Below are 27,485 nucleotides of genomic sequence, written 5' to 3' on the forward strand. Positions count from 1 at the left end.
TACAGGATAGCCAGAAGGGACCTGAAGAAAGGGATTAGGAGAGCCAAGAGAGGGCATGAAAAATCTCTGGCGGATAGGATCAAGGATAACCCAAAGGCATTTTATGCGTATGTGAGAAACATGAGAATGACGAGAACGAGGGTAGGTCCAATCAAGGACAGTAGTGGGAGACTGTGTATTGAGTCGGAAGAGATAGGAGAGGTCTGGAATGAGTACTTTTCTTCAGTATTTACGAATGAGAGGAACCGTATTGTTGAAGAGGAGAGTGTGAAACGGACTGGTAAGCTAGAGGAGATACATGTTAGGAAGGAAGATGTGTTGGACATTTTGAACAACTTGAGGATAGACAAGTCCCCCGGGCCTGATGGGATATATCCTAGGATTATGTGGTAAGCAAGAGAGGAAATTGCAGTACCGTTGGCAATGATCTTTTCATCTTCACTCTTAACGGAGGTGGTACCAGGGGACTGGAGAGTGGCGAATGTTGTGCCCCTGTTCAAAAAAGGGAATAGGGACAACCCCGGGAATTACAGGCCAGTTAGTCTTACTTCGGTGGTAGGTAAAGTAATGGAAAGGGTACTGAGGGATAGGATTTATGGGTATCTGGAAAGGCACTGCTTGATTAGGGACAGCCAGCACGGATTTGTGAAGGGTAGGTCTTGCCTTACAAGTCTGATTGAATTCTTGGAGGAGGTGACCAAGCATGTGGATGAGGGTAGAGCAGTGGATGTAGTATACATGGATTTTAGTAAGGCATTTGATAAGGTTCCCCATGGTAGGCTTATGCGGAAAGTCAGGAGGCATGGGATAGAGGGAAATTTGGCCAATAGGATAGAAAACTGGCTAACCAGTCGAAGTCAGAGAGTGGTGGTAGATGGTAAATATTCAGCCTGGAGCCCAGTTACAAGTGGAGTTCCGCAGGGATCAGTTCTGGGTCCTCTGCTGTTCATAATTTTTATTAATGACTTGGATGAGGGAGTCGAAGGGTAGGTCAGTAAATTTGCAGATGATACGAAGATTGGTGGAGTTGTGGATAGTGAGAAGGGCTCTTGTCGGCTGCAAAGGGACTTGGATATGATGCAGAGCTGGGCTGAGGAGTGGCAGATGGAGTTCAACCCTGCCAAGTGTGAGGTTGACCATTTTGGAAAGACAAATAAGAATGCGGAATTCAGGGTTAACAGTAGGGTTCTTAGTGAGGTGGAGGAACAGAGGGATCTTGGGGTCTATGTTCATAGGTCTTTGAAAGTTGCCACTCAGGTGGATAGAGCTTGTAAGAAGGCCTATGGTGTATTAGCGTTCATTAGCAGAGGGATTGAATTCAAGAGTCGTGAAGTGATGTTGCAACTGTACAGGACTTTGGTTAGGCCACATTTGGAGTACTGTGTGCAGTTCTGGTCGCCTCACTTTAGGAAAGATGTGGAAGCTTTGGAGAGGGTGCAGAGAAGATTTACCAGGATGTTGCCTGGAATGGAGAATAGGTCGTACGAGGATAGGTTGAGAGTGCTAGGCCTTTTCTCATTGGAACGGCGAAGGATGAGGGGTGACTTGATAGAGGTTTATAAGATGATTAGAGGAATAGATAGAGTAGACAGTCAGAAACTTTTTCCCCGGGTACAACAGTGTATTACAAGGGGACATAAATTTAAGGTGAAGGGTGGAAGGTATAGGGGAGATGTCAGGGGTGGGTTCTTTACCCAGAGAGTGGTGGGGGCATGGAATGCGCTGCCTGTGGGAGTGGTAGAGTCAGAATCTTTGGTGACCTTTAAGCGGCAATTGGATAGGTACATGGATGGGTGCTTAAGCTAGGACAAATGTTCGGCACAACATCGTGGGCCGAAGGGCCTGTTCTGTGCTGTATTATTCTATGTTCTATGTTCTATTATATCCATGCATCTTTCATTTCTACTAAAAGGTGCCAGGGAAGGTAGTTTATCTTCTCAGGTATATGTGCTCATATCCTTTCACAGGTTATAACTCTATCATTGACCAGTTCACATTTCCAGTCACAGTGCAATTAGAATAAACCAGTAGGATTAGTGAGAAACAGTCTTAACAATTAACGGGATATCGAGGAGAATATTCAATCATAAACATAGCACATGTATTTTTTTTTAAATTACATTTAAAATACTTAACATGCTAGAAATTCCCCATAGATCATTTGAAATGTGTAAACACAAGTTGACAATTTAGAAGTATCCCTTTACATTATTTCAACATAATATTTTCTACAGCCTTGTGTTCCTAACATACTTTACATAACCAGCTTTTGATTGTAAAAACATTTAAGTGTCACAGAAGATGTAGTATTGGGATAAACATTTGGTGGTTTCTGCGACAAGTAACTATATCATTCAAATGGATTATGCTTAGACATTAGTGATGAGAATTTATCTCCCTAACTACCAGAGCTAATGGCATATTTATTATAAAACATGCCTGTTGGGAAAATATAAGAAGAAAAAAAACACAATTAGCTTGAGGGAGTCTTATATTTAAATGAGTGACTGAAGATTGATAGCATAGCATTCAGTTTTCTCAAAATACAATTTTTCTTCAGCTCGAGGCTGGATCTATTTGGTAAAGAAAGACCGTAAGCCAAGCTTTTACCTTCATCTGAACTTCAGGCTCACTTGCAGCATTCTGAGTCAGAATGCTGCGAAAGTTCAAGTCCCGCTTCAGAGACAACATATTTCAAAAAGTACTTATTTAACTGGGAAATGTTTGCAATGTTATGAGAATTATGAAAGCTGCTACACAAAAGTTACTTTGTTAAATATTAAACATATGACTATCTTTATATGCTTAAACAAATACTGGAGTAATTTGTTGCAATAATCAGAAAACAATAAACAAAAACAAAAGTTTTTTTAAAATTACTTTTTTTAAAGATGTGGTGAAGATTGACATGGCCATTTTTATGGGCATTTTGGAAGTACTCCAGTTCTTTCAATGATAGTGTTGCTACAACAGCATTATATAGGGATTGTCAGGATTTCAAGATGACAATAATGAGAGGACGATGGTGCTGTCCAATGTAAGATGATGGGTAACTGGAGGTGAACTTAGAGACGGAGGTGCACAGCAGGCAAACAGACCCTTCAGCCCAATTTGCTCATGTTGCCCATTTTTCACCATTTAAATTAGTCCCATTTGCCTACATTTGGTCCATATTCCTCCATATCTATTCCATCTGTGCACCTGTCTAAAATGTTTCTTAGATGATGAAATAGTATTCACTTCCACCACTATCTCTGACAGCCCATTACAAACACTCATCACCCTGTGAGAGAAAACTACCCCTCTGGACTCTTTTGTCGCACTCTCCGCTTACTTTAAGCCTATGCCCTCTAGTTCTAGACTCCTACACCATGTGGAAAAGCTATCAGCTATGTACCTTATCTATGCTTCCAATATCTTTATATACCCCTATAAAGGTCACCCCTCAGTCTCCTTTGCTGGCTGACTTCTAGTCGGCATTGTTCTATGATTGTGCTCTTATTGTCTTTCTTGTTGACAAAGTTTGAGCATCTAGGAAGTGTTTTTATGGTAAGTTTGATCAGTTGCTATTGTTTCTCAGGGGAGAAGAAGTTGCATTTTCCATACTAGAAATAATCATTGGTTATTGTACAGTACAGTACAATACGACATAATTGCAATGTGTCAATCAAAATTTGGATGTTATCCATGTTTGCTGTCAGGTAATATATTGAATTCTTTGAATGAAACAGCACATAAGGCAACTAAAAATATATTCATTATTTTTATGATTGTTTGTATACAAAAAGATGCAAATTTAACCATTGCATTGAGCAAAGAATCAATCAATCATTCATCTCAAGAGTTTACACATTTTCCTGAGACAGGACATACATTCATCCTTGTGTTTTTAAGGGGTTTCAGAAGAGATTGCCCAGAGAATCTGCCACTAAAAAAAGTACATTTACAATGGTTATGGTATCTGAATTCTAAAATATTGTGAATGGATTTTGGTTTCCTACTTCCTTATATTACAAAAAAAAGACTCTTCCCCACCAAATTAGTTACATTTAGCTCATGACTCTTTGTGCCTAACTAACAAAGATACATTAACATTTCTATTACATTGCCTTTTGCACAAAGCATAATACATGATGGATTGGTCATTAGCATTCTAGTTTTTTTTTGAACGAGTGGTCCATTACAAACTATTTATGAACAATGATGAAAACAAAACTTTGGACTGGAAAAGCAAACACAAAGCGAATGACCCTTCATATGTACCTTGGATAGATTCTCAAATGAAGGGAACATCTGCCTCAAACTGCATGCCTAACAGCAGTATATACTTTGTACAGAATCGCATAATGACTATATTTAATAAATGTGCTAAAGTGCTCATTAACGTCTGGCATAAACACGTGTCACAGTTGCAATGTTTGCATTATGTGAAAAACCTACTCAACAACGTGTAATTACCATCATATTTGACAAAAATTGCTGCTGAAGCCAGGTGTTCACATCTTTTGTTTCCATTGTATATAATTCCATGCATTTGAACAGATCATATACTCCCAACTAGTCCACTCCAGCAATAATGCTTTATTCAAACCTCAAAGAGCATGAACTGGTGGAATTCACTATCCCAGAGTGCACTGCATTCTGGGATAGAGTTAATTTAAAAGGAGACAAACAGATTTTTAACTAGTGAAGCGTTGAGAGATTATGCAGAACAGACAAAAAGCAGAGTTGAGGCAGAGGTGAGATCGGTCAGCATTTCATAGAATGGCAAAGCAAGCTCCAGGGCTGAATTACCCATTCTTGTTCTTATGTAAACCTCCTGAACTATCAACCACATTCTTCAATCCTTTTCGCCATCATGTCTCAGAGAAAGACAGATCAATAATAGGTGATCACTGATGCAGCATATTGACCCAAAAGGCAGCATTATCCATAGGTCACCATGTTACATACACACGTTGAAAAGGCAAACCTCATACAAACCATACAGTGTGGAAACAGGCCACTTGGCCCAACAACTCCACAATCGACCCTCCAAAAGAGCATCCCACCCAGACGCATTCTCAGACCCTAATTATTTTCCACTTCCCCTGACTTGTGCACCTAACCTACACATCCCTGAAAACTACAGGCAATTTAGCATGGTCAATTCACTTAACCTGCACATCTTTGGATGTGGGACGAAACCAGAGCACTCTGAGGAAACCTAAGCCGACCTGCTCAATATAGCGCTGGTTCCTCACCCCTCCCTCCCACAAGCAAAACACTCAAAGAGAGTAGAGTTTTACCTTCTTTGTGTTTATTTTGGGCCCTGGAGGGAGAAAGAACAATCACCCATGTGCACAGAGATATGAGTTCACAGTCTTCTCTGGAACAGCAGTTTCTCAATGAACTATATAATCATTTTACAGGGAGGAGTATTCAGATAAGGCAACATACATATTGATTGGGTGACTGTTACAATCTACAAGTATCAATAGCAGAGACCAAGCCCTTTACTGTTAATACAATGAAAGTTCTTAACCTTGTTAACTGATTCATACAATGGATGCTTTACCCCTTGTTAGCTGACCTTGCATACTGAATGCTTCCAATATTGTTAAATGACTCTATATAATGGCTGCTTTTCCACCTTGTTAACCCACTACCCTTGCTTGCAGCATCCCATTGTTAACTCTAAGTTCTTATCTGATCAGAGTCATACTCAGCTGAATCTTTTGTTTCACAAAACTCAGAACTTAACTCTTTCCCTGCCTGCTTATATCCTATGCACATTCTTAATGGAACTCTTAAAAGTGCATTATACTGGAGTTCTGAGGCTCTAAAAGGCTCTGGTCAGACCACATATGGAGTATTATGCAGAGTCTTGGGCCCAATATCTCAGGAAAGACACACGTGCCATGGAGCGGGTTCAGAGGAGGTTGATGAAAATGGTCCCAGGGATGAACAAATAAACAATTTTGGAACATTTGAAGACTTTAGGTCTACACTCAAACTTTAGAAGGATAAGGGGGGGGGGGATCTAATTGAAACTTATAGAACACTGAATAGCTTGGACAGAGTAGATGTTGAGAAGATTCGTTCATTGGTAGGAGAAACTAGGATCTGAGGGCACAGCCTTAGAGTAAAGGGAAGACCTTTTAGAACAGAGTTAAGGAGAAACAGCTTCAGCCACAGAGTGGTAAATCTGTGGAAATAATTGCCACTGGAGGCTGTGTAGGCCAGGTCATTGAGTGTATTTAAAACTGAGACAGATTGGTTCTTGATTGTCAAGGGGATCAAGAATTACAGGGAGAAGGCAAGAGAATGGGATTGGGAAACTTATCAGCCATGATTGGATGGCTGAGCAGACTCGATGGGCTAAATGGCCTAATTTCTGCTCCTACGTCTTATGGTTTTATCTTAATGTTTTTCATTCATTGTGTGAAATGATTCTCCTTCCTGCAAATTTATTTTCAAATAATCTTTCTATTTTCTTTTAGACTGAATTCCTGGAAATAAATACTTGAAGTTGTAAAGAGCCATTTGAAGAACTCTTCTTCAGATGAAACATTTCCACCTTTGTTCCAGAAAGAAATTTTTAAAAAGTAACCAAGAAAGACTGCTCCATCAGTTGTCAAGTTTGTTCAAATAACCAACATCATTATTATGTTTCATTTCCAAATTGCTGGTTCTTCATCATTGATGGGCCAAATGTCCTTGAATCCACAGCTATAGGAGATATATGCACGTGGGACCTGGTTCCACTAGGATCTTCTTTGAAGTAAATGTGTTTTCACTACCTTGTTTTATAATACTTGCTTATAGGGCTTACCAGTCCTAAGTGGTGAAGAATTAATCACTAACACGTCTTTGGGAAAAGAGACTTGTAGTTATAGAAGGACTGGTAATTTATTATGCAATAACAGGTTATGTTAGCTGAAGACTAATTAACCACATTATTAGCTTTCAAGAGATAGTAACTAGGTCTACTCTGCACAACCACAGATTGCAGGACCAGCAAACTAGAACTAACTAGCTCCCCTCCCAGAGACAGACAGACATTTATATTTCAATGGATGCAGTTATTCCAAAGCTTCAAATTTAACTCTTTCAGGCCAACTGCCTTATGAAAACTTATTACCCAACAGCTTTGTGATAGCACATTGAAACAAGCAGTGTAATGAAGAGGGCCCATGGCAGCAAAGGTGAATTGTTAAGTACCTTATTAATGATGCCCTTATCATTGGGCTGGATACCTTTATTAACGCTTCTATATATGCAACAGAAATGGGTTTAAAATTTAAAATATATCACGGAACCTTTTTGAAAGGAACAAGTGGAAAAAAAATTGTTTACATTTGGAGATTACAAAAACAATTTTTAGCTACAATTTGTATTGTAACCTAACCAGCACATAAGTGCATTTCAGGGAAACCTTTGCAGGGCGAAAAAAAGCACAGATTCGTTGAAAGATAAATCCAATCAGTTCCAAAGAGCAAGTAGAAGCAGAATGGATGAATCAACTCCTTCCGTTCTGCCTCATTTTATGATTCTAATTGGGCCCAAAGCTCTCAAAATCTTTCAAATAAGAAACAAATACATTATTAGAGAGAATCTTTCTCAAGAGATTAATGAAGAATGCTAGCATGCTTATCAAAGGCAAGCAGAAGATGCTCCCTGTTGCAAATTGTTCCTAGAGTACAATGTACAGATGCAGGGATGCAATTCCCCACATGCTATGTTTCTGATTTGAGCTGTGCAATCAGACAATACCTGTTACAAATTGATCCTGAGAGAAAGTAAGATGAGTCACCCTTGGGCCACTCCCACACACCAGTGGAGGAGAACTACAAAAGGTTTTATTTCTTAATCTTGTACAATTAGCCCTTCAAATGCAGGTTTCCAGCAAAAATAAAACCCCCGACAACCTAGGAGTGTGTACAAAGAAAGAATGGGTGCACATTTCACAACCGCAGGCTGTGTACGTGAACTTAGCCCGTTAACATGGCAATGTTGTTTCTCATGAATTATCAAGCAAGAGCAAATAGCAGAGTGAAACATTGATCTATAACAACAAAGTTTTTATGGATCAATCACTCTGCTGATAAAAAGGTACAATGCTCAGACAATCTCCCAAAACATCTTCTACTGCAACAATACAACATTTTCAGCTCTAAAACCCATTAATCCTCATCACTTGTGATGAAAGATGGTCAATTGGTATTAAACCCTGTTCAGACTCCCGACTATTAGAAACTGTGTTAGATTACTCATGATCTATTCATACAATTATCCAATTGAAAAGATTTTCAATTAGTCTGTGCTGAATTTAAGAGCACCATATGTGTTCTTGTGGTGCAGTGGCAGCACCCTTACCTAAGATGCAGAAGACCCAGGTTGGAGTCCTACCTGCTTCAGAGGTGTGTAATAACATCTCTGAATAGCTTGCTTAGAAAATATCTCCACGCTTGCATGTGGACTTGGATTTTAGGTGCCTGTGCCTAATCAATTGCTTATTATAGTCAGTTTTCAACAGTCTGCAACTGAACTTAGCACATATTTCAAAAGATTGTATTGAGAAAAACTGTGCAGGACTAGCCAGTTAACACCATAGACATCCCATCATGTACCGTTTTACACAGAATTCGCTGATTTCAGTCAGAATGGGGATGGAATGTCTCATTTCGTGCTGAGTCAAGATTCCCTATACTGGAAAGTAGTCTGTAAAATCCTGTAAGGTTGATTATTGAGTGAGATTATACTGCACTGTTTTTCTCCCCACACTTTCATATCAAAATAAGAACAAGTGCTCTTTTTAAAAAGTTAACTTGTGCATGGCTTTCCAGAAGAAATTCAAAAACCACCCCGAACACACATCTATTTCCATTAATTACTTGCTAAATCCACAAAGTTTTAAGGAAATAAAAACTGACTTAGATTTATATGGAATTTTTAAATAATCACTGAACATCTAGATAAAAGCTTTGTTAGCAAGAAATACATTTGAACTGTGGTCACTGTTGTAACACAGGAAGCACAGCTTATTGCCCACAGCAGGACCCCCCCCCCAGCAGTAATACAGATCATCTGGCTTTTTTGTGATGTTGACAGAGAAAGAATAATGGCAGCAAACAGGAGAAAATACTTCTGCTCTCCTTCAAATAGTGACACCAATTCTTTTACATCCACTTCATAGGGCAGACAACGCTTCAGTTTAACATCTCATCTGAAAAAAACAACACCTCCAACAGTACAGAATGCCCGGAGCACTACACTAAAGTATCAATTTCCATGTTTGTATTTAAATCCCAGGACGGTATTTCAACTCAAAATTTTGTGATTCAGAGGTGTGAGTGCTTATAAAGCTTGGTTAATTGGTTGGATACACAGGAATCTCATTTCTCGTGGGAGTAATTTTGACTTTGTGAGGTGATAAAACAGATTACAATATATCAGCAACTCACTGACGTGACAGAAACCAGCCAACCAACATTGCAGAAATGACAATTAGAATGACAGTGCACAACCTTATAAAAGGGGCCGTATGCGGCACTTCAAAATTGTACCAAGGGGTCCTAAGGTAAGGATAGGAGAAAACCAGAGGAATAAACTCAAACAAAAATCAAAATCTTAATATTATTTACTAGTTAATTAATAGCTTGTTGTGAATGATTGTATGGCAACCACAATTAGAGTCATAGAGATGCACAGAATGGAAAGAGATCCTTCAGCCCAACTGGTCCATGTGACTAATCTAGTCCTATTTGTCAGCACTTGGCCCACATCCCTCAAAACCCTTCCTATTCATACACCCATCCAGATGCCTTTTAAATGTTGTAATTGTATCAGCCTCCACCACTTCCTCTGGCAGCTTATTCCATAATCGCAGCATGTCTGTGTGAAAACGTTGCCCCTAAGGTCTCTTTTATATCTTTCCCCTCTCACCCTAAAGCTACAGCCACTAGTTCTGGACTCCCCCACCCCAGGGAAAAAAACTTTAGTCTATTTACCCTATCCATGCCCCCCATGATTTTATAAACCTCTAAAAGGTCACCCCTCTTCTCCCCCCCACCCCCCCGCCCAACCCTCAAACATTCCAGGAAAAACAGCCCTAGCCTATTCAGCCACTCCCTGTAGCTCAAATCCTCTAACCATGGCAACATCCTTGTAAAAAGAGTAAGTGAGGACTGCAGATGCTGGAGATCAGAGCTTAAAAATGTGTTGCTGGAAAAGCGCAGCAGGTCAGACAGCATCAAAGGAACAGGAGAATCGACGTTTTGGGCATAAGCCCTTCATCAGGAAGCCATTCCTGAAGAAGGGCTTATGCCCGAAACGTCGATTCTCCTGTTCCTTTGATGCTGCCTGACCACCTGCGCTTTTCCAGCAACACATTTTTAAGCCAACATCCTTGTAAATCTTTTCTGAACACTAAGTTTCATAACATCTTTCTGAGACCAGAACTGTACATAATATTCCAAAAGTGGCCTAACCAATGTCCTGTACAGCCGCAACATGACCTCCCAACTCCTGTACTCAATATACTGACCAATAAAGGAATGTATACCAAACGCCTTCTTCACTATCCTATCTACCTGCAACTCTACTTTCAAGGAACTATGAACCTACACTCCAAGGTCTCTTTGTTCAGGAACACTCCCCAGGACCTTATCTTTAAGTGTATAAGTCCAGCTCTGATTTGCTTTTCCAAAATGCAGCACCTCACATTTATCCAAGTTAAACTCCCAACTAAAGGATACCCATCAGGAATATGCATGAAGAATTGCAAAAACACATTAATTTGTCAATGTTCCTCACCCTGATTTTCAAAACAGAGCACAATCTTAATGCTCTAGTTTGAAATGCAGAAATTTCAACCAATGTTCCACATAAGAACATCAAATTATTTTAGTTTTCTGAATAGAGTTTCCAAAATTTTAAAGCAGGTTAATGGGAAAATACTGATCAATGTAACGTTGGTTGAATTTTATGGGACAACAGTTAGTCTTTTAACTAGTCAAAATTAGTCACAACATTAAAGCATTAGTAACATAATAAAAGGGCTGCTAAATTTATAACAGTCTTGAGTAAATTAATGACTTTGTACCATAATGGCTGATTTTAAGAAATAGACTTTAGATAAATTAAAATGGATTTTTTTTTTGAAACTGCCACAATCATATAGCGACCAAATTTTAGAGATGGGCATTTTAATTCGCTTTGCTAAAATTTCCCAACTTTACAGTTCTGAAACAGAAAAAAAAGAGTTTGAGAACAATGCATATTTAAAGCAACTGGCAATTAAACCAAATTACTGCTGTGATCTAATCAATTGTGCACTTGGAACAATATGAAGCTTCAGCAATATTCACTTATGTCTTGCAATAGCATTCAATCCATCATGCCCTATAACACTTCACTGCAGAACCATTGTTATCACAAGCGCTCCTGCAATGCAGCAAAATTTCTCATCCATTGCCTTAAGCCTATTTAAACTGTGCCATGGACACAAATCATCAACATAATACTAAATACTAACAAAAAGAAACTTACAGTTTACTAAAGATTGTGCTTACAACTCAATTTTGTTTAGAGTAGGCTTTTCCCCATGTTAGGGGAAACTACCTATAAGCTATCATTAAATATGTGCCTATACAGACAGAGCCTAAGCCATCTGCAAATGGAAGAATAATTTGCCAATGTTGGCATCCAAGTTCCCAAGGCACTTTTAACACTCTGGTGTTAATCCCCTTCAAAAGATAATCTAGTCAGATATTTCTGGTTTCTTCTTTAAAATACATGACAAAGGCAATACCAATGTCCATTTTAGGTCTGGATGCAACCAACCTTTGGTATCAGCCAAATTCTGACAAGTCACATACCTGAGACATGATATCTGTCAATTTTTAGTCAGTCAATTTTGACTCAAATGATGAACTGAAAATTTAATGCCCCTCAAAAGAATGAAGGCAGAGTGCTTGAAAACTACCAGCACTTGGCAGCATCGAGGCACTGAACACAGGGCAGGAAATATCACTTGTGCTCATGAAGGACAGGACAGAAAAACAAGCACACTTAAACAAATTGGTTGTATTGAGGCAGGTATGGAATGGAGAGCCAGCCACAGCTGTCTCAGAACAACTTAAGCCCCACAGGGAGACTACAATATTTATCAGGATGTGCCCTTGGTGTAACATAAGTGAATGATATTGGGCACTTAGTGCCTGGCCTTTGGACTAGGTTAGCCAGGACAGGAGTAGCATCTCAATAGCAAAAATGATAAAAACAGGGATCAAGGTAACTCAGGACAATTGGGCATCCCAACTGGCTAGAAGGAAAGTTTGTGCTGGCAATGGGGTCAAGACTGCTGAACTTTGGATCAACAATAATAGAGGGGTTACATGGAAAGACAGAACCCAGAGCAACATAAAGGCATGGAGGGGCAGAAATGACCCAGGGGTTATATTCTATAGGAGTTACTGTCATCAAAACGAGTTGCCCACAAAGAAGCAAATCCCAGGATTCAGAGGAAGCTGCGATTCTCCGGCAGATGTTCAGAGTATCTGTGCATTCATCATCATGACCTGATCACCATGCCTTTCCAGTGGCCAAAGTCATCGAGACCAGAGCTGCGTCACTTTCATTTTCTTCCATGAATCCACAGGATTGCTTATGATATCGCAAAAATCAGCTGCAAGCTACTGCATCTCAATGTCACTGACATAATCTTTACCGGAGCAGAACTTCACATTCCTTTACTGACAAATGTGACTTCACTTTAGGGTTTGCCTGCACTGCTGTATTTCTGCAATAGTAGGCCTCAACTGCACTCTCTGTCAAGACCAGAGAGGTCTATTAACTGGGTACTGTTTTTAAAAAAAACAAGGTTTACTGAGGGATTGTAGCACTTTTTGAAAACACATACCTGGACATTCATGTTAAGTACTGTTTATCACATAGGCTGGTTCAAACAGCAGATAGTTTGCAGACTAGCTGATATCAAGGGCTGCTTAAAAATGGAGATTCAGCTGAAAACAAGTAGCAGATTGGTTTGTGGACAAGTGGCTAGTAATCACAAAGGCCTTCTGCCTGCCAACACCTGTAGGATTGATTTCCAGGTAGCTGATCAGCTTGGCACGGTGAGGCGCCATGAGATGTCTGCAATCTCATCGGCTGTCTCTGATCTCTGCAGTAAAACCACCTTTAAGCCTGAAGAAAACTAGTTCATTGCTTCTTCTTCAGTTTCCATAAGCTTTGACTCAATCAAATAAAATTATAAGCATGAACCAGTCACCCTGAGCCTCCTATTAACAAGTGCGAGCATTGTGAGAAGATCAAGAAATAGCATTCTGATCAGCACAGGAATCATCTCTGTCAACGATTTGGACAAGGACCATTGAACTGGAGTCCAAATATTTCCCACTTCCCATAACAGCCAAGTCTTTCTCCTCCCATCCACTCCCCCAAATCTCCCTCACAGCCTCCCTGATTAAATCTAGATTGGCATCTAAAGGGCAAGGGTCAATCCTTGCCTGTATGTTAATAAGACGGTTGGAGTTTTAAGGAATACAGTTATATGCCGACAGCTCAAAATTATTTGCTGTAGCCTATTCATAAAAAAGTAACAATATAATAAGTAGCAATTCTAGTTAGGTACAGAAACTATTGTCAGCGTGGGTCTAAATGACAGGTAAATTGGAGAATTCTGTACACTTTTTAAACTTGTTAACTTTTGTTATGACCCTGAGCAGTGCTTCTTTCCTGTATATTCTCACTTTGTAAGCTGACGTGATTCCTTCATCCTCAGCTGGTCAGAGCTGCCTTAGATCTTTATACTAATCCCAAAGTGGGTGGATTGATCTTAAACCTCAAGCTATGTCCTTTCAGAAATAGCTACTAGCCCTCTACTGAATTTCCAGATGGAGAATTTTACCCAATGCTACTTGTTCAGTAGGACAACCATTTAACAGGTCAACAGATTTCTGAAGGGGTGGTTCAGGTGCCTAGGTCAGAACAGTGGTGTCCTCTGATATCCTCCAGCAGTGTTCTTGGACATTGAAGTGGCTTGCTATTCTCATTGCACAACCCACCTTCCAGTGACACTTGTTAGGATGATAAGAATCTGGCAAGAAGCACTTAATCTAAGTAACAGAGAAAACACAATCAGGATAAATGGGTCACTTTCACGCTGACAAACTGTAACTAATGGAGTGCTCCAGGAATTGGTGCTGGGAGCTCAGCTATTTACAAACTATAGAAATGACCAGGGTGCAAGGACAGAGTGTACAGCAGCCAGATTTTTCTATGATACAAATATAGCTAGGAAGCAAATTGAGAGGAGGATATACACAGTATCTGACAAGACTTGATAACAGTTCAAATGTGTAAAAGTTTGGCAGATGCAGCAGAACATGGGAAGGTATAAGACAGAGGGTGGTCCTGAGACCAGTGAGGTGCCACAAGGATAGATGCTGGGTCCTCTACTTTTTGTCATTTAGATAAATGATTTGGATGTGAGCTTAAGAGATATACTTAATAAGTTTGCAGATGACACCAACATTGGAGATGTAGTGGAGAGCAAAAAAGATTACCTCAAATTACAACAGGATCTTGATCAGATGGGCCAATGGGCTGAGAAGTGGCAGATGGAGTTTAATTTAAATAATTGTTAGGTGCTGCATTTTGGGAAAGCACATCATAGCAGGACTTATACACTTAATGGTAAGGTCCTCAGGAGTGTTGCTGAACAAAGTGACCTTGGAGTGCAGGTTCATAGGTCCTTGAAAGTGGAGTCGCAGGTAGATAGGATAGTGAAGGCAGCATTTGGTATGCTTTCCTTTATTGGTCAGAGTATTGAGTACAGGATTTGGGAGGTCAAGTTGCTGCTGTACAGGACATTGGTTAGGCCACTTTTGGAATATTGTGTGCAACTCTGGTCTCCTCCCTATCGGAAGGCTGTTGTGAAACTTGAAAGGGTTCAGAAAAGATTTATGAGTGTGTTGTCAGGGTTGGAGGATTTGAGCTATAGGGAGAGGTTGAATAGGCTGGAACGGTTTTCCCTGGAGTATTGGCAGCTGAGGGGTGACCTTATAGAGGTTTATAAAATCATGAGGGGTATGAATAGGATAAATAGGCAAAATCTTTTCCCAGGGGTGGGGGCGTCTAGAATTAGAGGGTATAGGTTTAGGGTGAGAGGGGAAAGATATAAAAGAGACCTAAGGGGAATCCTTTTCACGCAGAGGGTGGTACGTGTATGGAATGAGCTGCCAGAGGAAGTGGAGGAGGCTGGTACAATTGCAACATTTAAAAGGCATCTGGATGGGTTTATGAATAGGAAGGTTTAGAGAGATATGGGCCAGGTGCTGGCAGGTGGGATTAGATTGGGTTAGGATATCTAGTCGAAATGGACACGTTGGACCGAAGGGTCTGTTTCCGTGCTGTACATCTCTATGACTCTAAATGTGAAGAGGTGAATGGAGAGTATACGGATGCCTCTTCTGCACCACTAGATGGCATCTTGCCAGAACCTGGATAGGGAAATATTCTTTATCTCCCTCATGGCCTCCTTCATTAGAGCTAGGTTGGCATCAAAACAGCAAGGGTCAGTCTTTCCCTGATTATGAGACCTCCAACTCCCCTGTGACATGAACTGCTCTCTAATAAATGGGAAGGGTTGGACACAATTGCTTCCACTTCGGATAACCGAACGGTTTAAAAAATGGCTGTAATCAGATGTCGAAACAAATTTCACACTTCATCAGAACAATTACTATTCCAAATCAATTAAGAAAATACCCTTGTGAAAATCTGAATTTTAGCCACTCTCCCAAAAGACTTCAGTTTCTGACCCCAAAACAGACCTGGGTCCAGTTTTCCAACTTTATGGTTAAAAATTCAGCCCATGTTGTGTTTCCAGCATTTAAGGTTACATTTCAACTTTCCAATATTTGCAGTCTTACCTTTCTTAAAAAAAAAACCAAAACCACAGCTGGTAAATTTGGTTTAATGACCCAGTAGCTGGTAAGAAACTGCAGTGTTGCTTATTACAGCTCATTTTTAAAACACTTACCTTTTTTTAAAATATTCAAATTAAATTTCAGACAAGAATTTGCTGCAGGTGGGTGCTTTTGTTCCCTTTAAACATATCAATCTAATCGCTTATTTTTACTGAAAACTTTATTCAAATACTTCTAAGCAATCCTTAGTTCATTTGAAATTCCGATGCCAAAGTTGAACAGAGCGTTTGAGTGAATAAGACTTGATAAGTCCTTCTTGTAGTGCTGTACAGCTATAAACCAACAATTTGCTGACAGTTCTCTTTTGCTCACCAAGAGCTGTGTTCACAGCCTCCAACTTTCATACTGAATAAGATATAAAATGTTGTAAAGGACAGTTTTCAGACATGGATACATTTTCAAAAACAGTAATTGTTTAAACAGGAGCTTCAAAGGTTCCTCAGAAAAAAAAGGGCATTTTAAAACGATCAACTTAAAAATGGATGTGATCTCATGTATCAGATCTGTAACTAAGAATTTCATTTTGCTGACCAAATCAACATGCCTATCACAGATGTTAGACACCCAACCTTTCTAATGCTTGATTGTTTATTGTAAACTTTGAGCTGTTTATCACATGCTATAAACACAGAATTGTTATATACAGGAATCAGGATACATCATTAAAAAAATCCACTCAATGTTAATCTTCTTAGACTGAAAAATCACATCTTGATATGGTGAATTTTGTCAACTGGATGCAACCAACCTATTTTCTATTGTGCTATTCCATACTGTTAGGCATTGGAGCTAATCCACATTACAGTTTTTATAATATTTATCACTTTTTTTAATCCTGACTTTAGGTGGAGAAGTAATCAACTTGGATTACTCTCAATGCTATTTCCAATGAACACAAATACAAAAAAATAAGTTTTATAAAATAAGCTTTCCTTGTTGGAGGCGAGCATAAGAGGTACAGTTAGTAAGTTTGCAGATGACACCAAAATTGGAGGGGTAGTGGACAGCGAAGAGGATTACCTCAGATTACAACAGGATCTGGACCAGATGGGCCAATGGGCTGAGAAGTGGCAGATGGAGTTTAATTCAGATAAATGCAAGGTGCTGCATTTTGGGAAAGCAAATCTTAGTAGGACTTATGCACTTAATGGTAAGGTCCTAGGGAGTGTTGCTGAACAAAGAGACCTTGGAGTCCAGGTTCATAGCTCCTTGAAATGGAGTCACAGGTAGATAGGATAGTGAAGAAGGCATTTGGTATGTTTTCCTTTATTGGTCAGAATATTGAGTACAGGAGTTGGGAGGTCATGTTGTGGCTATACAGGACATTGGTTAGGCCACTGTTGGAATATTGCGTGCAATTCTGGTCTCCTTCCTATCGGAAAGATGTTGTGAAACTTGAAAGGGTTCAGAAAAGGTTTAAGGATATTGCCAGGGTTGGAGGATTTGAACTATAGGGAGAGGCTGAACAGGCTGGGGCCGTTTTCCCTGGAGCATTGGAAACTGAGGGGTGACCTTATAAAGGTTTACAAAATTATGAGGGGCATGGATAGGATAAATAGACAAAGTCTTTTCCCTGGGGTCAGGGAGTCCAGAACTAGAGGGCATAGGTTTAGGGTGAGAGGGGAAAGATATAAAAGAGACCTAAGGGGCAACTTTTTCACGCAGAGGGTGGTACATGTATGGAATGAGCTGCCAAGAGAATGTGGTGGAGGCTGGTACAATTGCAACATTTAAGAGGCACTTGGATGGGTATATGAATGGGAAGGGTTTGGAGGGATATGGGCCAGGTGCTGGCAGGTGGGACTAGATTGGGTTGGGATATCTGGTCGGCATGGATGGGTTGGACCGAAGGGTCTCTTTCCATGCTGTACATCTCTATGACTCTATAAATAGTGCTAGCAGATTTGCACTGACCAGTTTGCTGTTATTAGAATCAGTATCTATTAAAATGACACTGCCATAAACATAGAGCCTGTTTCCACACTGTCGGGATTCTTCGGCCCAACAAATCCACACTGATCTTCCAAAGAGTAACCCACCCACACCAATTTTCCCTGCCCTAAATTTACCCCTGATTAATGCACCTAACCTACACATCCCTGAACACTATAGGCAACTTAGCATGGCCAATTCACCTGACCTGCACATCTTTGGACTGTGAGAGGAAACCCGAGCAACCGGAGGAAACCCACGCAGACACAGGGAGAATGTGCAAACTCCATGCAGACAGTCACCTGGACTGGAATTGAACCCAGGTCCCTGGTACTGTGAGGCAGCTGTGCTAATCACTGAGCCACAATATAGCCTCAACAATTTAAAATTTACAGTAACTTAATACAGTGAATACATGTGAAGCATATTTTGACACCCAAAATTAATGTCTGATAAATCTGGGTAATATACTGTGAACAAACACCCCATAGCACTTATCAAATAGAATACGCAATCAAGACAGACATCATGTGGCTCAGTAAGTCTCCCTCTCTTCCCCCCCCCCCACCCCCCACAGATATTAAGAACATGGTGGGTAATCAAATCTTAATCTATGTACTTCTGGACTCTGAAACCTTTCCTCCAGTACTTAGTCATTAGCACAGTTTTTTGCCATTAGCTTTCTGACAGTTTCCAATGCAGAATTGGTATAGTTCAGTTACCTTTTCAGCAATAGACTTTAACAGCTCATTTTTGTTTGAGGTCTGTCTCTCCCCAACCTACCCCCACCACCCACACCCTCAGATCTCCAGAGGTTCAGCTACACAAAACTATTCAGCTGCTCTTGACTTCCCTCTAGGTCCCCATTCATAAACTCTACATACTGTAGGTAAGGCCCCTGAACTTTAGGCAAAACTTCCATCAAATAATTTTAGGGCAAACAAAATTCCCAAATCTCTAATTATAACAACAGCAAAACATACAATAAGAATAAAACTAGTAAACATGTTCGTAAAAAGTTAAAGTGAATTGGTCATCAACCACGTAAAAGGCCTAATACTGCAGAGACTAACAATGCATTAAACTTGATGGCCACAAAGTTATCAAAGTCCATTGCTTTGAATGTAGGCAACACTTATTTCACTATGTGTAATGTGGAGAGGCTGCATGCCAGAACAAAAGGTACACTACTGTGAAAGTGGAGTACAAGTAACGCTAGGCTATACCATTAAAAATGAGCCTGCAGGTAGAGGTAAAGTTTATCAATGCTGAAAGTTTATCAAGAACTCAGTAATGGCACAATATGGAAAGCATGCTCCAGATGTTCAAGGTGAATTGGAGGCCTTGGTACAGGAGGTGGAAAGAAAACAAAATGTCAACAAAACATAAGACCTAGGAGGTCATACAGACAAACTCTAAGGAGGCAGTGGAACCACTCTAATAACTCACCTAACCAACAGTCTCTAACAATCAACTCATACCCAATATTCACAACTTCACTACACCCTCACTGCTCATGCCTGACACCCACACATCAGCTTACAAGCACTGCCAGCTGATCAACCATGACAGTCATATCATCGAAACAGACTGCACGTCATTTAGCGTGACAAATCACTCTCCCTTTCAGATTGATGTATAAATCCATGAGGAGAGGGATAGGCACAGTTGTAGTCTGTACACCTACAGAATTTGCATGATTGGAACAGTCATGCTGAGGCTATGGCCAATATTTGTTTTTTTTTGGTGGTGGTGGTGGTGGTGGAGGGGGGGGCGGGGTGATGAAGCAGGTGTAACGTCATCCTTCATCCTACAATTCCTTCTGAATTACAATCTATAAATTATGTAAGCGTACACCATTTGGTTTTCCATCTTGCTTCACCACAACCTAGACTTCTGCATTTATTCTTCAAAGTACTTAAGAACTGAAAACTCATCAGGGAGCACTGCAAGAGTAAGGGAAAAGAAAAGAGGGAAGAGCAGAAAGACAGTGAAAGAAAGAAAGAGAAAAAGTATTACTCGCCCTCATATTTGCAGCCGCTAGCTCAAGTGGCGCTGCACACACGTGCTAGATGCAGAATCTGCATGTGGTAAAAATCCAGGCACAACTGGCCTGCAGCCAAAGCAGGGCAAGAGGATTGGGCAGATGCCAGCTCACCCGAAAACAAGGTCACACAAGTTCCGCTGCAGAGGACTCCAAAGACTGGGATGAGGTGGGTTGCAGAAGAATGTAACAATATCCTTTCTGGTCAAACACAAGAGTGATAGGGAAGAAGAAAATCACGGCTGTATGCTTTACCAGCATCCTATTCAGATAAGTCAAATTGCTGACAGCCCAATTAGAAAGGAACTATATTGAAACAAAAACAAACTGCTGAAGAATTTCAGCAGGTCTAGCAGCACCTGCGGGGGTAAAAAGCAGATTTAATGTTTCAAGTCTGGTGACTCTTCATCATGATTCAGTTGTACCAAATGCAACCCATATAATGTCAATAAGGAGCCTAGGAATATGCTAAAAGTAACCCATGTCACAACAGGACTAGGTGTGGGTAGTTAAAAAAAAAAATGGAAGGATGTAAACAGGCTTGTACGTTATTCAACATGATGAAGCGTCCTAGAGGCTGCGGGGTCGCCAAGCAAAAAATAAAATGCTCTTCTTCAAGCAGATGCTGAGGCTTGCTGGAACATTGCAGCAGGCCTGAGAACACACTGGTGTGGTGGTGGTGGCAGGGTAAGACATTTCAGACAGAGCTCATCCCCTCCAGCCTTTCCTTTTTCTCTTGCGTTTTTGTTGCTTCCTCCTCCCAGCCTCGGACTCAGCGCACACCCAGCAAGGTGGTCTCTGGGCTTGGTGTGGCAGACTCTTGGTCTAGCGTGGTGGTCTCCCGGTGGCCTGGCGTGGCCTCAGTGTGGACTTCTGGTCTCGAGGTGATCCATCAAAGTGCAGTCCCACCATGGCTAAGCACTTACGAAAGACTATAAGGTTTGAACTTTCAGCTCTAATCCTTTATTTTCTACTTAAGAAAGTATCACTGTACTATAATCACTGCAATATTTAACTTTTAACTTTGTTCTTTCTTTCTACATTTTTCTTAAGTTTCTGTACCAATGCACTTGTACCTAAGTTGGTCCCTTGTGTGGTGATTAGATTAGATTCCCTACAGTATGGAAACAGGCCCTTCAGCCCAACAAGTCCCGACATAATACACTTTCCACTTTATTTCTGTACTTTTGTATTGAGTATATGTGACAAAACACAAATTAAAATCGAGTGGAAGACAACCTGGAAGCTGGGAGTCAGCTTTGAGGACAGACTGAAGATGTTCTGCAAAGTGGTCACCCACTCCGCATTTCATCTTGCCACTGTAGAGGAAACCACGTTGTGAACAGCAAATACAGTAGACTATATCAAATGAAGTACAGGTAAAGGATTACTTCATCTGGAAGGTATGTCTGGGCCCTTGGGAGGGAGGAGGTAAATGAGCAGGTATTAAACCTTCTACAACTGCATCGGAAGGTGCTGTGGCAGTGTGAGGAAATGTTAGGAATGGAGAAGTGGACCAGAGTGTACCGGAGGGAATTGTCCCAGTGAAATGCTGACAAGGGAGGGGAGGGAAATGTGTGTCTGGTCGTGGCATCCTGTTGTAGGTGACAGAAAATGTCACCTTACAGTCCTTTGGATATGGATTCTGGGGGGGTGGTAATTGTGGACCAGGAGGACCCAATTGTTGTTGTCGGAGGAGAGGCTAGGGGTGAAGGCAGAAGAAGTGCATAAGATGGGCAAACTCAGCTAAGGGGACCTGTCGACCACAATTGTGGAGAGTCCTCAGTTGAGGAAAAGAAAAAGTAGACATCTCTAAGACCAAACCCTACAGAAGGTGGCATCAAAAATGAAGTGACAGAAACCGAGAAACTGGAGGAATGGGACGGGGTCCTTACAGGTGTGAGGATGTCTAGTTAAGATAACTGTGGGAGTCAAATGGATATGTAGCACATATTGGTGGCCAGCTTATCCACTGAAATGGAAACAGAGATATTGAGGAAGGGAAGGGAGGAGTTCAGAACAGACGAGGTGAAGGCATGGTAGAAATTAGAAGCAAAATTGATAAATTTTTCCAGTTCAGAATGAGAGAGATATGCAGTATCAATAATGTCACCAATGTACCAGAACATGCATTGTGGGGAAGGACCCAAGCAGGATTGGAAGGAGTGTCCAACCTTTCTCACAAAGAGACAAGGATAACTGGAACCCCACCAGTATCCATGGCCATACCTTTAGTCTAAAAGAAAGAGAGGAGAAGTGGTTTAGTGTGAGGACAAGCTTGGCCAGGCAGAGGAGGGTGGTGGCTGATAGAGACAGCTCAGGCCCTTTTTCCCCAGGATGAAGTCTTGAGACCAACTTGATGGCAGATGGGCATGTAAAGGAATTGTACATCCATAGTGAAGAGGACGTGGCTGGAAATGGACAAAGTTTCAGAAAAATCGCAGACAAAAGTGAGGAGGGACCACACAAAGGGAAAAGTAGCGATAAGTAGGAAGAGTAAGTTCTGTGGGCCAGGATGAAGCAGAAACAATGGGTCTGCTTGGGAAGGACTGCTTGTGGATTTTGGGCAGAAGTTAGAAGCAGGCTGCACAAGATTGGGGGACTATGAGCTGGGAAACTATAGTGGGAAGATCCCCAGATAAGACAACAATGGCCTGATGCTCAATGGTGGAGTCATGGTCCAGGAGGGATAAGAGGTGGTGCCCAAGAGTTGGCATTCCAGCTTCGCAATGTAGAGGTCAGTACATCAAACACCACCACCACCTTTATTGGCTGGCTTGATCAAAGTCAGGACTGAATCGGAGAGCTCAGAGTGCACTCAGTTCAGAGGAAGACAGGTTTGAATGGGAGGCGGGGGCGCAAAGGAATTAAGACAACTGATATCACCTTGACAGTTCTCAATCCAGACAGGGACACACAGATTTACTAAGGTATTTGAACAGTCATTAATCCCACACCATGGGGAAACCTGCAATCTTCACAGTCACATCTTCACTCTATTTGCTTCTTTCTGCCATTAGAGAATTAAATGTCAACTTTCTTGCAAAGCTGTGAAATAGTGTCATTCCTTGGAAAAAAAAATGGATGGCAAGCTGTCAGGTTTGGAGAATTTGAGCTGTAGGGAGAGGTTGAATAGGCTGAGGCGGTTTTCCCTGGAGCGTCAGAGGCTGAGGCTCTGGAGGTTTATAAAATCATGAGGGGCCTGAATAGGGTAAATAGACAAAGTCTTTTCCCTGAGGTGGGGGAGTCCAGAACTAGAGGGCATAGTTTTAGGGCGAGAGGGGAAAGATATAAAAAGAGACATAAGAGGCAACTTTTTCCACACAGAGGGTGGTACGTGTATGGAATGAGTTGCTAGAGGAAGTGGAGGAGGCTGGTACAATTGCAACATTTAAAAGGCATCTGGATGGGTATATGAATAGAAAGGGTTGGGAGGAATATGGGCCAGGTGCTGGCAGGTGGGATTAGATTGGGTTGGAATATCTGGTCAGCATGGACGAGTTGGACCAAAGGGTCTGTTTCTGTGCTGTATATCTCTATGATGCTAAAGATGGTCTGCTCCAGCCTGGAAAGAAGTTAACAGGAACAGTCACTGTGGCAGCCACAAGCAACCAGATCTTTGCCCTATGATGTTGCAGTTGTGTCTGCAATGCGAAGTAGATTTTTAATTAAAATATCCTTTGTGAAGTGGAGACATCAGATATATTAATTCATTCGAAGGTTTTAAGTAGGTTGATTCTCAGAATACTCTTGCCAGATATGGTATCGTCTGATTTACATTATAATCTGCGATCTTTGGAGATCTACACTTTGTGAACAATTTCAACAAAATAGTCGCTTGCCTGATATGCCTAAGTGTGTTTGAACATTGTGCATAATAGATACTTATAGCATTGTGCCACATTTCACAGCCAGTATGTGCTATATATGATCAAGTATTAAAATACAAACAGGTTTATCTCACCCACATAACATACACTGGAAAGACACAGCATTTTGATAAATCAGTCCACAACTTTGAATTCTTGAAGATATTTCATTGTTAACTTTCACATTGCCCGAAGTAAAATATGATGCATCAAATGCGTTAAAATTTGTCCAATATAAAATCCCTATCACATCTTTGAAAGGCTGCCTGAGAATCACTTCAGATATTTTGTCAAACTTATAACCATCAAAATCAACACGCAACTAGTTACAGCAAAAAAAAACTACTTCCTCATGAAAATCATCCAATGTGACAAGCCTGATCCTGTACATAATCAAAAAGTAAGACCAGGTTGAGGCTGGAAGCACAACTTTATATACATATATTAAAAGCGAATTATTTTCGTCTGCAAACATCCTCAGAGTAAATGAGTAAAAACTGAAAGTACTACAGGAGCTTCTTTGAAAGTGAAGGAGCAGGCAGAAGATTGAATAAAGTGTTTAACAGATGAACTTGAAAATTTCAGTGGAAAAACTAAAAAGACGCAAAAAATCAGAAGCTTGAATGTTGGCCTTTCACAACTCTGTTTCATTAAAAGAGAGTGTAATAGTGAAGCTTTATCATCTAAATATATCGGGTGTTCATTCGAAGCTTGTCTTTCCTTTTTTAAAAAAAAGAGCAGAGGGGTTATTTTGCATTTAAAATAGGTCACTATTTCTACAAAAGCTTACTTACCAAAGAAACAAAAACCAATAAAGCCACTGATGCAGTTGGACTGCAAGACATCACGGGGGAATTCGTTAATCACCTCTCGGCGCCAGTTACTCGTGCAAAAGTTTCGAAAAGTGATCTGCCCTTGCGTCAATCATACAAATCAATACACTCCCCTTTAAAACAATCCAGTTTATTGACCAGTGAATGCATCTTTCTTGGGTTAAATATATAAACACAGTTGTGCATTTCGATTGGTAACATTTGTAGGACCAACAACTTCCTTCAACCTTTCAATGTCCGTGATCAAATCTGCAACCACGGTACAAAATTTATCCTCAAATCTTCACCCAGGGGCACCCGGAGACAGCGCGCGCGCGCGTGTGCGCGCACTCACCCTTCTCGCTCAGGAGGATCATGAGGCGGGCACGCGCTCCCTCTCCACCCTCAGGATCACCTGGCGCGCGCTCCCTCCGCCCTCAGGTGCACCTGGTGGGCGGGCGCGCGCTCCCTCTCCACCCTCAGGAGTGGGCGGGCGCGCGCTCCCTCTCCACCCTCAGGAGCACCCGGCGCGCGCTCCCTCTCCACCCTCAGGAGCACCCTGAGAAAGTGCTGAAAGAAGCAGCAAAATAAATATTAGTTTGGTCAAGAGTAAAAAAAGGCCCCGATAATTATGGACGGCTCGGTGTGGAATTGTAGAGCCAGAGGCTGATGTGCAGTCAGTCAGTCACAGAGCACATTATCAGGTCCATGGAGGATACTGGATACCAGCTGTGAATTCCCAAGTGCTTTCGGTCCGGGACCTGGCCCTGTCAGGATGCAACAACACTATTGAGACTAGCCAGAGCTCGACTGCAGCTGGTCAGTGACCTCACAATCTGCATGTCCTCATGCAGTGCACAAGTTGAAATGCAATGTGATATTTCCAGTTAAACCTGAACTGAACAGCGAATTAAATCCAAAGCAAAAAAAAACTTAAGACTCGTTTGAAAAAAGCAATTCGGGCGAAAAGGACCCCCTACGCTCAGAAAGCGACTGGTCGACTTTGTGGGTTAACCTGAGTGGACGAAACAGTGACAACAGCGAGCAGTGTTCAGTAGCTCCCACACGAGGTATGAAATAACTACCAAAGCGCCCGCCTTTCGGAAGTACATAGCTTGTACGTTTAACAGAGCATTTCGTGCCAAGTACAACTTTCTGAAGTGTCGTTTCGTTCGCATGGAGAGGGCAGAAATCAGAAAGCGAGTTCACTTACCAGCTTTGCATGGGTCTTTGTAATCAATGACCTCCGCCTTTTCTTCATCATAATAATCGTAAGAGTAGTCGTATTCGAGTCCACTAATCCAGTGAAGTTTCCCAGATAGAGACAATCCGGTGAGTAACAGTGCAATTACATTCATTTTCAAATGTTGATCGATTAAATACTGTTTGAGTTGATTGTGGAAGAAAATCTACTCCATATAGTTTCGGTAAAGGACATAAATATCATATATTATGTATACTTAAATAAAATGGAAGGCAGAAGTCGACGGTGAAGTCTAGGAGGGTGATACGAAGCCTTAGTTAGATCGTCGGAGGTTAATTTATGTTAGCTTTGGAAGGTGAATCGTTTTAATTTGTGTTTCCTTCTCCGCTGTTAAATCCAGTTGTTTTTTTTTAACCTTCAGGATGGATGAGGCGGTTGTGGGAAGGAGCGTCCAATGTTCTGAACATCCACTCTGCAAAAGCACAGCAAGAGCATAATTTAAACAAAAGACCTAGACAGCTTCTGAGCAATGATGACATCCACCACACAGGCAGGGTGCCAGGAATAGCACTTTTCTGCTCACTTACGAAAATCCTATAGGCATATAATAGTCGTCAGCAGCCTCCAGCATCCTGCTTACTTATTCATACAATCAGGGTCATCCGGACCAGTTTGATCGCTTTTCTTGATAAAGTAAACTTCACAGAACCAGCAGCCACGTCGCGAGAAATAAATAAAAGCTAAGGTCATGGAGTGGCGAAAGACGCCTCTCTGTCTCTAACTGAGGAGTGCAAGAGGAGACTAGCTTTCAGTGATGAAACTAAACCCCAGTGAGAGAGGGAGGGAAATCCACAGCTGCTACAGCAGCTGATTGTAGTTTCTTACGACGTGATAGTTCAGTAGAAAAAAAAGCCTCTTCCTCCAATGTCCCAATGAAACACGGAAAACAAAGGGAAATGTGTCTTTTAACAGTACAAAGTATATCTTAAAGTATCGTTTTACTTCGGTTTGAATACCTCAATCTGCACATAAAAAATAAGCTACACCTGTCAAAACCCATCACTTCGCCCTCCTTTATCCCCACACGAATGTTCTCCTCATGGTTGGGTTTCACAAGCTTAACCTTTGATGTCCGTTCTGCCGGAGTTTGGACAGTGACTGTCAGGAGGCAATTAAACTGCTGGGGGCAGTACAGCCAGTCCTGATCCTGGTATTCATGGATATTTTTAACAGGCCATCTGGATGTCAAATGGAAGCACGGATGGCAGTCAGTCTGTCTTTCTCCTGTCCCGAGCAATGACGCCAATTTCAGTGTCCTGTGGCTGTCACTACTAAGGTCAGAGAGCCGAGGACAGACAGCATGATTTGGAGATTCTGGATTAGTGGTGTTGGAAGAGCACAGCAGTTCAGGCAGCATCAAAGGAGCTTCAAAATCGACGTTTCGGGCAAAAGCCCTTCATTTTTATTCCTGATGAAGGGCTTTTGCCCGAAACGTCGATTTCGAAGCTCCTTGGATGCTGCCTGAACTGCTGTGCTCTTCCAGCACCACTAATCCAGAATCTGGTTTCCAGCATCTGCAGTCATTGTTTTTACCAGCATGATTTGGAGATACTGGTGTTGGACTGGAGT

The 27,485-nt window shown here is 41.3% G+C and overlaps 1 protein-coding gene across 3 annotated transcripts in view; it reads right to left on the reverse strand.

Annotated features, from left to right (window-relative positions):
- The window catches only part of tll1 (tolloid-like 1), a 345,702-nt gene that overhangs the window by 304,070 nt on the left and 14,147 nt on the right, over positions 1 to 27,485 (reverse strand). For 2 of the 3 annotated variants that reach the window (XM_087978135.1, XM_043698500.2), the window contains exon 2: positions 25,866 to 26,328. In XM_087978135.1, coding sequence (XP_087834261.1) covers positions 25,866 to 26,010 — 145 coding nt within the window. In that variant the 5' untranslated portion in view covers positions 26,011 to 26,328. Of the gene's footprint in view, positions 1 to 25,865; positions 26,329 to 26,443; positions 27,198 to 27,485 lie in introns of those variants that run through there. The other variant, XM_087978181.1, reaches the window with a different exon arrangement.

The sequence above is a fragment of the Chiloscyllium plagiosum genome, unplaced genomic scaffold, assembly GCF_037043375.1.
Source record: "Chiloscyllium plagiosum isolate Xiang-an unplaced genomic scaffold, Cpla_swu_hap1 HiC_scaffold_1, whole genome shotgun sequence".
In the NCBI taxonomy this organism is placed as follows: Eukaryota; Metazoa; Chordata; class Chondrichthyes; order Orectolobiformes; family Hemiscylliidae; genus Chiloscyllium; species Chiloscyllium plagiosum.